Below are 12,691 nucleotides of genomic sequence, written 5' to 3' on the forward strand. Positions count from 1 at the left end.
CTGAATTGGATGGATAAAATAAGAACATACCTTAACACTCTCAGTATCTGGGTTGTCATAGTCAGAAAGTGGCAGTTAATGGTGAAACAGAGATTAAATCATTTGATTTTACCCACAGCACACAAATCCTTTAATGTGATCAGTTACCAGAGGAGTGGGAGACCCTTATGAAACAGCCGTTACTCACGTGTTGAACAGTTAGCACCCCGGGTCTACTGGATCCGTACTGATCTTCCTTCATAGATTAAAAAAAAAATCGGACCCCAAACGGAACGGGGAAGTGTGGGGAGGATAATAACTAGTGTCGTTGATTGAGAAGATGTTAAAAATGGGCTGCAACCAACACATGGGCCCTTATTTTTAGGTCAAAGATTTATGTACCTAAATACGTATGCTCTCTCTTTCCAAAAAAATATTAGGCTCAGGAACCTCATTCTCCCCCCCCCCACCCCCCCCCCCCCCCAAACAGTACCCTTTCTTCCTTCCCATGGGTCCTTTTCTTTACCTGCTTCTTCCACTCCTGGGGTTAGGGAACTTTCAGCCCCGCCTCCCTGCTTGTCCAAGCCCCGCCTTCCCGGTCCACCTGTGTGCCCAGTTCCTGACGTTACCGTTAGGCTTCAGTGGCCTGCAGGATTCCGGCTTCCTATTGGTCCGTCTGACCACGGCCTGCGCAACCACCAATGGCAGCGGCGCTGGGTGGGGGGGTGCCCACATCCAAGATGGCGCCCCCAGGAGCTGGGAGCGGGTGACCGGCGGCGGGGAAGCGGCCTGGGTTGGCCCTCCGATTGCGGGGTCCTGGGGGCATCTCGCCGGGTACCCCCCTGGCCCGCCTACAAGGCCTTCCCCGGCCAGAGCAATGGCCGCCGAGAACAGCAAGCAGTTTTGGAAGAGGAGCGCCAAGCTGCCGGGAAGGTAAGCCCAGGACGCCGAAAGGAAGAGGAGATTGGACCAAACCCTCCAGATCCTAAGCCTTAAATCCCGCGGCCCTGGGGCGTCAGTGACCCCGAAAGGCTGGTTTGGGGAACCTGGGCTGGGGGAGCTGGGATTGCCTGGTGGCGGCGGGTCAGCTGTCGGGCAAAGGAGCGAGCAGCGAGCTTTGGGAATGGCTGGGTGTGGGAGCAGACCGGGATCTGGGGGCGGAGGGCGCTGGAGCGGCTGCCCTTAGCCGGGAGGTGGCCGCAGCCTGGCATAAGGGACAGTGGAGTTGGCTGAGTAGCCAGTGTCCGTCCTGGGTTTGGAGGGTCATCACCAGAGCTGCCTCTCACTTTAAATAGAACTCCTCCTTGGGGGTCTCCACCACGCACGGGTGGTGGTTTGCATAAGGATGGCCCCTTCCCTTGCTCCCTCCAGGTCAGTACATGAGAATCTCTCTCTTGGACTCCCAAAAGGTTCTGGTGGGAGCTTGGAATTGTATCCAGGGGGATAGGAAAAGTGAGGAAAATTCTCAAGCTCGACCTTACTTTATCTTGAGTTGGCCACTTCCCATTAGAAATGATTACAGAGTGACTCAAGAATCGAGGTTATTTCTTTAACATTTTCTGTGAATTTGTTCAACCCCAAGTGACCTCTTACCCCCCCCCCCCCCGTTGTCAAGCTCTTGTGCAAATGCTTTCATTCTTCAGTTGTTTAGTTGGAGAGCAGACCTTCTAAGCTACTCGCCCCCCTTCCCTTTTTGATGTATGTTGAGAGCTTAGCATTTGGTCATCCATCAGTCCGCTGTTGGTTTATAGTTTCAGTGTGTTTTGGCCGGAGCCCTGAGAAGTATAAGGAATGTGTATTTCAGTCGTGAATTTAAGATTTCTGCCAGCCATAGTCTACTTGGTGATGAAATTCATGTTTGGTTCTGCCCCACATGCTACTTTTCTTAATTGATTAAGGTCTTTTCCTTTAGGGATAATCCTTTGAATTTGTGTGTGTGTGTGTGTGCTTTTGTTTTGTTTTTAATAGCAAGGCAGAAATTAGGGTCAGTGGTGGCTATAAGCAGTCTTATTTTACTTAGGATTCTATTAGACATATGGAGAATGGGAATCAGCTTTTAGTAATACAGTATTAAAATAATGCAAGGGAATGCAGAAATAGCTTCAGATTAAAGAGCTGTGGAATGACAGTGTTAATATTAATGCTGAAGACTTCTATGTTTTTAGATAGGCACCACTTCCTGGGAACTGATTCCTTTTCCTTCCTGGTCTAGTGAGCTCTCTCTCCAGTCTCACAACTGCTGTTCTCTGGGGTTTTCCATGGTGAGATCATTAAATTTTGACCTCCTAAGGTTGTAATCAGAATCAGTGGGAAAACTGTTAAATCAGGAAGCAGTATTTGAAATGCGGGACATGGCATGGTCTTTTGTGCCTGCTGACTGCTGGTTGTTATTAACAATTTTTTGTTTTCTGTATTTCCTGTTTTGGACTCTAGGAAGAGTCAACTTTTTTTTAGAGCATTACTTTTGTGAGAGGAAGAGGAGTCTTTTCAGTTTCTTCATGTTTCTGGCTTCCTTTTTCATTTTGAAGAGGAATATTGAGGAATAGAGAACATTTGATTTCAGAAAGACGAGTTATTATTTGGATTCTCATACCTGGGTGATCAATGACAAATGATTTATTCAATAGCTCTGGGCCTCAGTTTCTTTATCTATGAAATGAGAATAAAAATACCTTCCTCAGGGTTACTGTGAGGACCAAATTAGACATCTTATTTGTGAAGAACCCAAGACCGTGTTTATTTGGCGCATTATAGTTGCTTGATAAATACTAGTTATGAGGATTCCTGTTATTATTAGAGCAAGTAAACATTTAAAAGAATGTTTCTCAGATCCTTAGTCCAGTACTAGGTATTTATGTTCATTGTTTATCTTGAGGCATTAAAATGTTGCCACAATTCATAACAGTTTTTAAGTACCTTGCTGGTTGAAGAGAACTGTTGTCTAGCTGGGTGCTTTTAGTGCGGAGCCCTAGCAGCTGCTGGTTATGGGAGAAGATTAAAGTTTTTTTTAGATAGAAAGTGCTTTGATTTAAGGAAAAGATTAGGGCATTTTCTCAAGCATAGAACTTTTTCATTTACACTCTTTCAATGTTGGTGAAGAAAAACTTTCTCCTGGGGAGGGAAATGACATAGATGGCTGTTTCTGGGTCCATGGCAACCTAGAAGTGAAACTAGTTTTCTCTGCAGATTGAAAGGTAAAAATTCAAAGTGATGGCAGTTACTTTCAGTTTCTTTGATTGTGGTCTAAGCAACCTTAATGACAACAAGTAGGAATTTTATTTAGTAAGTTAGCCTAAGTTTAAAATGAATTAAACATCCTTTTAAAAAATAACAGCTTTATTGAGATAATTCACATACTATAAAAATGCACCCTTTTAAAGTGTACAATTCAGGGGTATTTTGTATATTCATTTAAAGTATAGGTGGTTCCGTGTAACCATCACCACTAATTTAGGTACATTTCATCACCCCAGAAAGAAACCTTGTATCCATCCCCTCACCTCAGCCCCTGGCAACCACTAATCTGTCCTTATGTATGTATGTATGGATCTACCTATTCTGGTAAATCTATTTCATATAAATGGAATAATGTGAAAAGAGGCCTTTTGTGATTGGCTTCTTTTATGAACCATAATGTTTTCAAGGCTCATCCATGTTGTAGCATGCATCAATATTTTATTCCTTTTTATGTCTAAATAATATTCCATTGTGTTACTATACCTCATTTTGTTTATCCATTCATCAGTTGATAACATTTGGGTTGTTACCACTTTTTGGCTATTCTAAACAATGTTATGAAGTTCATGTGCAGGTTTTTGTTGGATGTGTTTTCCATTCTTTTGAGTTATTGTAGGAGTGGAATTGCTGGGTTATATGGTAACTTGATGGAATGAAACATCTTTTAAAGTTCTCTCAGTTATTCGTGGGAACCTCGTGTGCTTATTACATCAAATGGTTCTTGTATAGATGTCTAGAAAGATAGGGGACACTATATACCATGTGGTTAAGAATGCAGGCTCTGGAAACTCAAAACTAGTAGATAAGTTCTGGGGATCTCATGCACAACATAGTGATTATAGTTAACAGCACTGTATTATAAACTTCAAAGTTGCTAAGAGACTGGGTCTTAATTGTTCTCACCACAAAAAAGAAATGATAATTATGTGACTTGATAGAAGTGTTAGCTAATGCTAAGATGGTAAGCACATTGTACACTTTAAACTTACACAATGTTATATGTCAATTATATCTTAAAAAAAAAAAAAAGAATGCAGGGTTTGGAACCTGACTGCCTGGGTTCAAATCCCAGTTCTGCTACTTTCTAGCTGTGTGACCCTGGGCAAGTTATGTAACCTCTCTGTGCCTCATCTCCTATCTCCTTATCAGAGTACCTACCCCATAAGGCTGTTTGGAGGGTTAATGAGATAATGCATAGAATGTGCATACGAGGTGCTCAATATTATTATGAACGCAATAGTTGTGATTGTAGTAGTTCCTTTTTTATTTTCCTTTATTTTCTTATTTTTATTTTTAGTTTCTCCCCCTTGCTTTAGTTTCTGAAACTGGAATTCAAAAACTTTGATCAGTGATGTGTCTGGAGCCCCCAGTGAGTCTTGGGTTAAAAAACCAGAAAACAAAGCACCACCTATTGTTCATTAGGCCGAGGGTTTACAGAGGCACAGAGAAGCCTAATGCAGGGCGGCTGTGGCTATCAGGTGTTCATTATTGATGAGCAGTGGTCCTCGAACTTTAGTGAGTCACCTGGAGGGCTTGTTGAAACATAGATTGCCAGCCCCATATCCAGGGTTTCTGACTCAGTAGGTCTGAGGTGGGACCTGAGGAGTTGAGCTTCTAGAAGTTCTTAAGTGATAGTGCTGCTGCTAACCTGGGGGCTGCACTTTGGGAACCACTGGGATTAGAACCCTGAATTAAAATGAGAGAAACCTGAGTCCCAATGTTGGGAGCTCTTGCCATGTGGATCTTGAACAATGAATGCATCTCCGCTTGGCTGTCTGATAGGCATCTCACACTTAACACATTCACAAAGAATTCTTTTTTTTCTTTTTAAAGATTTTATTTATTTATTTTACAGAGAGAGAGACAGCGAGAGGGAACACAAGCAGGGGGAGGGGGAGAGGGAGAAGCAGGCTTCCCGCTGAGCAGGGAGCCCGATGCGGGGCTCCATCCCAGGACCCTGGGATCATGACCTGAGCCGAAGGCAGACGCTTAACGACTGAGCCACACAGAATTCTTGATTTCCACATCTGCCCTCTCCTGCAAATCCATTCATTCAGTTTCACTTAACGGTCCCACCGTTCACCAGGTTCCTCGGACCAAAAATCCTAACATTTGATTCTTCTCTTTCCCTTCCTGCCACACCCAGTTCGAAAGCAAGTCCTGTTGGCTGCTCATAATATACCCTGAAACTGAGTCGTTCTCACCACCTCCACCTTGACTGCCATGGATCAGACCGAGTCCTCTCTTGCCTGAACCACTGCTATAGCTTCCTGCTTCTCTTCTTGCCCCTCTGCAGACTTCACTTTCATTTGTGATTAGAATGAAATCCAAACTCTCTAAGTCTTCCAGGCCCTTCATGTTGGAAAGAGAGGCCAAGTTAAGGACTTTGATATTTATCCCAAGAGCAGTGGGATGCCATTAAAAGGTTGGTGGGGGCTGTGACACGATCTGGCTGCCCTGGGGTGCCTGGGTGGCTTAGTCGGTTAAGCGTCTACCTTCGGCTCAGGTCATGATCACAGGGTCCTGGGATCCAGCCCCGCATCGGGCTCCCTGCTCTGCGGGAAGCCTGCTTCTCCCTCTCCCTCTGCCTGCTGCTTCCCGCACTTGTGCTCTCTCTCTCTGTCAAATAAATAAAATCTTAAAAAAAAAAAAAGAATTAAAAAAGATATTCTGGCTGCCCTGAAGAAAATAGTTTGGACCAGTGTTTTCAACAGTTAGGGGTGGGGAACATACAGTTGGTGTTTTGGGTGGGTTAATCAGAGCTCTACTGGATTCTGGGATGTTTAACATCCTTGGCCCTTGCCCACTAAATGCCAGGAAGACCCACCAGTTATTAGGACAAACACCCTTCGAACATACACCTTTCCAAACACTCCAGCCACCACCCACCTCTGACTCCCACTGGGGATCAGGGTGAGTATAGTTAGGTGGCCACTGCAGTCAATAGAAGGAGAGGTGATGATGACTTGGACTAGGGCGATGGCAAGTAGAGGTCAAGTTAAGAATATTGATAGGACTTGGTAAACCATTAGATTTGGGGAGTGAGGGAAAAGTTAGGAACCAAGGAGTTGCTACTCCCAGGTCTCTGACTTAGGTGGTCAGGTAGGATTGTGATGTCATAGACTCAGAGAAAAAGCCAAGTTTTAGGACAAAGTACTTAAATACTCCATGTTCAATTTCCTTATCTATGAAATGAGAATTTTGGATTCAGTGACCTCTAAGGCTGAAGTTGAGTGTTCAGTTTAAAGTTAGTGGCTTTAAGGCGACTGGGTGGCTCAGTCAGTTAAGTGTCTGCCTTTGGCTCAGGTCATGATCCCAGAGTCTCTGGGATTGAGCCCCATGTCGGGCTCTCTGCTCAGTGGGGAGTCTGCTTCTCCCTCTGCCTCTCCTCCTGCTTGTGTTCTCTCTCTCGCTGCGTCTTTCTCTGTCAAATAAATAAAATCTTTTTTTTTTAAAGATTTTATTTATTTATTTGAGACAGAATGAGAGAGAGCGAGCACATGAGAGGGGGGAGGGTCAGAGGGAGAAGCAGGCTCCCTGCCGAGCAGGGAGCCCGATGCGGGACTCGATCCAGGGACTCCAGGATCATGACCGGAGCCGAAGGCAGTCGCCTAACCAACTGAGCCACCCAGGCGCCCCAAATAAATAAAATCTTAAAAAAAAAAAAAATCTTAAAAAAGAAAAGGGGGTTGGTAAGGCCTTCCCAGAAGGATTGGAAATCAGAATGTGGGAAACAAGCTGGGCTTTGGCTCACATTTGTCTCTCCCATTCCAGGTCTTATCTACATCTTTTCCCTGGAAGCACCCACACCCCTGGACTGGATGAGGTGCTTCAACAGGTGTCCTAATCTTAGCAGAGACTGAGGGAAGGCAGAAGAAGCACTGAAAGAGCAGTAGACTTAAGAGTCAAGAAATCTGCAGTTCTGCAATGTGATTTGGGGCAAGTCACTTTCCCTCTCTGCCTTCAGTTTTCTTACTTGCAGTGGCCTTAGAGTCAAATTCTAACATTCTACAATTTCATGACACTCAGATGTTCATGGGGCCAGCAACTCCCTACTTCCAAAAGCACAAGATAGAAAAGCCCACCTTCAGTGCCCCCCACACCATCTACTCCTACCTATCAGTCATGCCTGCTGTGAGTGACAAAGAGAAATATCCACTGATGTGAGTTGAAGCTGGTAACTTTACTTTTTTTTTTTAGATTTTATTTATTTATTGATCCCAGGGTCCTGGGGTCCAGGGACCCGAGCTGAAGGCAGATGCCCAACGACTGAGCCACCCAGGCGCCCCTTTAAGATTTTATTTATTTGAGAGAGCGAGAGTGAGCGCACAAGCAGGGGGGAGGGGCAGAGGCAGAGGGACAAGCAGACTCCCCACTGAGCAGGGAGCCCAACTCGGGGCTCAATGCCAGGACCCCAGAGTCATGGCCTGAGCCGAAGGCAGACACTTAACCGACTGAGCCATCCAGGTGTCTCTGCTTGGGCTTCTCCTTTTTAAGCGAAAGTGTTTTTGTTTTTTAAGTTTTATTTAATCTCTACACCCAACACGGGGCAAGCTCATGATCCCAAGATTGAGTTACACACTCCTCCGACTGAGCCAGCGGGGCGCCCCAAAATTGTTTATTATTAAAGTTAAGGAGCTCTCTTTAGCATTAAATGAAGTTGAGAAAGTGTCTAATCACTTAGGAACCTGTAGATTTCCAACTAAAACCTCTGTCATTTGGTTATTTTCCATAACATGGACTCAGTGTTATGCTCCCAGCCTGGGCAGGTACATTATATTACAACCTATTCTTAACTTGGAAATGTTTTACTGATAAAGTAAGTGATTTGAAGGTACTAAATGATCCCAAAACAGCATAGAGCCCCAGCTCTGGAAGACTTCATCAAATGAGTGTGTGAACCCGAATCAGTTGCCAACATGTTTGCTTTAAACATGTTTGCTTTAAATCGGATAGGTCTGTTCCCATATTTGCTTTCACTCCTTTGTCAGCGCTAAACAAACACCTGTTGGTTTTTCCTACCGAGGGTTCTGCACTGTTGCAACTGTGCAGACAAGCTATGCCGATACACCCCATGGTGTTGGTTTTATTAAGGAGAATGTTGGAGGTTGACCAGGAGTTTTGCTGTTTTGTCTCTGTTGTGGCATCTGCTGTGGCATTCATTTCTTTGCATGTGCCGTGTGATTTCTCCAAGATGTGGGCTTTGCTTCTAGTGTTGAGGTCTAACGAGCCACTAGCCCGCTTAAGCGGAGGCCTGGGGTTTGTAGAGTTCCCGTCTTCGCTCACTAACTGTTGTTAATTGCCTGCTGGGGTGTGTTGCACTCTACCAGGTGGTGAGGGGACTGCAGAAAAAGACATGGCGTCACCACTGCTCTCTAGAAGCTGAAAATCTGCTCGGCGCCACTGTGGCTTCCCCTGGTGAGGATGTTGCGTGTATCATTGACTCTCTGGTGTCTCCACTACACATATGTTACTTTGTAATCAGAACAAAACTGCAAAGTGCAGCTGGGTGAAAACACACGAGTGAGTGAGAAAAGCAAGATGTGGAAAGATAAGTAGTGTGCAATCTTTTGTGTACAGTTTTAAAACAAAACAATATTGTATGGTGTTTATGTGTACGGGAATGTGTGTAAAAGTACAGAAACAGATGGGACGGATTTCATACACCCTTCAGGATAGTGGTTATCTCCTGGGGAGAAAGAGGAACAGGACTGGGGACTGCAATTAGGACCTCAGTAGTCTCCCTAATGCTTTATTTTCTTAAAGAAATGTGACACATACTAACATTTGTTAAATCAGAGTGATGGGTTCCTGGATGTTTGTTAATTTTTCTATATATTTTTCTTTTCATTTGAAAATGTGAATGAAGTGCTTTCTACACTTGTGTGGAGCAAATGTTTTGTTTTGTTTAGAGAGGGGCAGGGAAGGGCAGAGGGAGAGGGAGAGAGAGAATCTTAAGCAGGCACCACGCCCAGCACAGAGCCCAAAGCCGGGCTTGATCTCAGAACACTGAGATCATGACGTGAGCCAAAATCAAGAGTCAGATGCTTAGGGGCGTCTGGGTGGCTCAGTCAATTGAGCAGCTGCCTTTGGCTCAGGTCCTGATCCCAGAGTCTTGGGATCGAGCCCCTGCTCCGCGGGGAGTCTGCTTCTCCCTCTACGCTCTGCCTGCTTGTGCTCTCTCTCTCTCAAATAAATAAAATCTTAAAAAAAAAAAAAGTCGGATGCTTAACTGACTAAACCACCCAGGTGCCCCTGGAGCAAATGTTTTTTAAATTTTGTCTTGGAGAGACCAGTTAGCCAGCCATGAAATTAAGTAATATTTAAAGTAGTATTTAGGGATGCCTGGGTGGCTCAGTCGGTTAAGCGTCTGACTCTTGATATCAGCTCAAGTCTTGATCTCAGGGTCGTGAGTTCAGGCCCCGCATTGGGCTCCATGCTGGATGTGGAGCCTACTTTAAAAAAAAGTAGCATTTATTATTACTAGTCAAAATAAGTCATATGTATAGTGTGGTACCATTTATATAATGTGTTTTTTTAAATATTTGAGAGAGAGAGAGAGAGAGATAGCGAGAGCATGAGCCTGGGGGTGGGGTGGGGGCAGGGAGAGGGAGAAGCAGACTCCCTAAAAGGAGCAGGGAGCCCAGTGCGGGGCTTAATCCCAGGACCCCGGGATTATGACCTGAGCTGAACGCAGACGCTTAACCAACTGAGCCACCCAGGCACCCCTATATAAAGTTTAAAAACATGGAAAACAATACTATAAATTGTTTAGGGATACAAACATGGAAAATAACATAAAAACAAAGATGAGGGTGAAAAATGGCGGATGCAATAAAGTGATTTCCAAGGGCAGGAGGGAGGGGTGTGCAGCGTTTGAACTCCATAATGTCTTTTTTCGTATGTACGTATGAGTTGAACACTGACCTGGGTGTGCCTTATATTATGATCTAAATTGAGTTTATTTTTAAAAATTATTTACTTATTAAAAGCAATATAAGCCCTGATTTATGTATTTTAGGGAATCAGAGAAGGCATGGGGTAGTGGATGCTGGGGGCTAGCGTCGGGGAAGATCTCATGGTGGGGGGGGGTATAGATCTTGAAGGGGATGTTTCAGATTGAATATGATACTGAAATGGGAGAAGAGCCTGATTTAGTAGCTAAGATATGTTTGGAAGGCAGAGTGGAGACCAGTCTGCTCTGGAGTTGAGTGTGGTTTGGGAGGAGTAGGGATGGTTCAGACTGACAGGTGAATTATAAATGCCAGGAAATTAAGCACCTTCATCACCAGGCTTCAGTCTCTCTTCATCTCTGGGATCATCTTGGTTTCTCTTCTTTTTTTTTTTTTTTTTTTTAAAGATTTTATTTATTTGACAGAGAGAGAGACAGCGAGAGAGGGAACACAAGCCGGGGGAGTGGGAGAGGAAGAAGCAGGCTCCTGGCTGAGCAGGGATCCCTATGCGGGGCTCCATCTCAGGACCCTGGGATCGTGACCTGAGCCGAAGGCAGACGCTTAACCAACTGAGCTACCCAGGCGCCCCCTTGGTTTCTCTTCTAATGTCTTGCCTCTCCTTTTTGAGATTCAATAAACTGATTAATTAAAGTGTTTCATACATCATGGTTTAGTTCAAGAATATGTTAACAAATTCAACTTGGGCTCTGATACCTTTGCTGAGGAAGTCCATCACTTATCTTGGCCTTTCTGGCTGTGCCAGCACATTGGGGTTGACATATTTAAGAAACAGTCTACTGTGATTTTAAGATCCCCTACCTGGATAGTAATTAATGGCCTTTGGCCTTTAAGCCTGCACAATTAGGTTTGCTTTTTTTCTGCCTGGATTACTGGCAGGTGGTAATACTCTTTTAAAAGAGGGACTCTAAGGACCCTCTCTTTTTTTTCTCCCCATTCACCTAACCAGCCCTTTGAAATCTTCCTGCAGAGTTTATCCCTGATCTTTATATTTTGCTATAAAGAGGTTTGTGGACTTGGAGAGCTCAAGTGTAGTCATCTTAGAGTATTTGCAAACATTAAAATACAAATCAGTGGCCCTTTTAAAAAAGTTTTTATTTTAATTCCAGTTAACACAGTGTTATATTAGTTTGGGGTGTACAATATAGTGATTCAGTAATTCCACACATCACCTGGTGCGCATCACATCAATGCACTCCTTAATCCCCATCATCTATTTAACTCATCCCCCCCTTCCCCCCTCCCTTCTGGTAACCATCAGTTCTGTATAATTAAGAATCTGTGTTTTGGTTTGTCTCTCTCTCTTTTTCCCCGTTTGCTCGTTTGTTTTGTTTGTGAAATTCTACGTATGAGTGAAATCATATGGTATTTGTCTCTCTTGGACTGACTTATTTTGCTTAGCATTATACTCTCTAGCTCCATCCACGTGGTTGCAAATGGCAAGATTTCATTCTTTTTTATGGCTAAATAATAATCCATGGTATATATGTACCACATCTTCTTTATCCATTCATCAACTGATGGTACTTGGGTTGCTTCCATATCTTGACTATTATAAATAATGCTGCTGAAAAAATAGAGGTGCATGTATCTCTTTGAATTAGTGTTTTTGTATTCTTTGGGTAAATACCCAGTGGTGTTGATTGCTGGATCATAGGGTAGTTCTATTTTTAACTTTTTTTTTTTTAAGATTTTATTTATTTATTTGAGAGAGAGAGAGAGAGAATGAGAGAGAGAGAGAGCACATGAGAGGGGGGAGGGTCAGAGGGAGAAGCAGACTCCCTGCCGAGCAGGGAGCCCGATGCGGGACTCGATCCTGGGACTCCAGGATCATGACCTGAGCCGAAGGCAGTCGCTTAACCAACTGAGCCACCCAGGCACCCTCTATTTTTAACTTTTTTACAGAAGTTTTTATTTATTGTTTTTAGTAATCTCTATGCCCAACATGGGGCTTGAACTCACAACCCCAAGATCAAGAGTCACATGCTCTTCCAACTGAGCCAGCCAGGTGCCCCTATTAACTTTCTGAGGAACCTCCAAACTCTTTTCCAGTGGTTGCACCAGTTTGCATTCCCATCAACAGTGCACCAGTATTCCTTCTTCTCCACATCCTCAACATCTGTTGTTTCTTGTGTTGTTGATTTTATTTCATTTTATTATTATTATTATTATTATTATTTTAAAGATTTTATTTATTTATTTGACAGAGAGAGACATAGCGAGGGAGGGAACACAAGCAGGGGGAGAAGGAGGGGAGAAGCAGGCTTCGCCGCGGAGCAGGGAGCCCGATGTGGGGCTCGATCCCAGGACCCTGGGATCACGACCCGAGCCGAAGGCAGACGCCCAACGACTGAGCCACCCAGGCGCCCTCATTTTATTATTTTTTTAAAGATTTATTTATTTATTTGAGTGGGAGGAGCAGAGGGAGAGGGAGAGAGAATCTCAAACAGACTTCACACTGAGCATGGAGCCTGATGCAAGGCTCAATCCCAGGACCCTGAGAT

General features: G+C 44.2%; 1 protein-coding gene across 2 annotated transcripts in view; it reads left to right on the forward strand.

The window, feature by feature from the left end:
• Positions 1 to 720: 720 nt before the first annotated feature.
• TBC1D22B (TBC1 domain family member 22B) overlaps positions 721 to 12,691 on the forward strand; it is a 73,872-nt gene continuing 61,901 nt past the window's right edge. For both annotated transcript variants that reach the window (XM_034991669.1, XM_034991668.1), the window contains exon 1: positions 721 to 912. In XM_034991669.1, the coding sequence (XP_034847560.1) occupies positions 857 to 912 (56 nt within the window). In that variant the 5' untranslated portion in view covers positions 721 to 856. The remainder of the gene's footprint in view (positions 913 to 12,691) is intronic.

This window comes from Mirounga leonina, unplaced genomic scaffold, assembly GCF_011800145.1.
Source record: "Mirounga leonina isolate KUSES-001 unplaced genomic scaffold, KU_Mleo_1.0 Mir_53, whole genome shotgun sequence".
In the NCBI taxonomy this organism is placed as follows: domain Eukaryota; kingdom Metazoa; phylum Chordata; class Mammalia; order Carnivora; family Phocidae; genus Mirounga; species Mirounga leonina.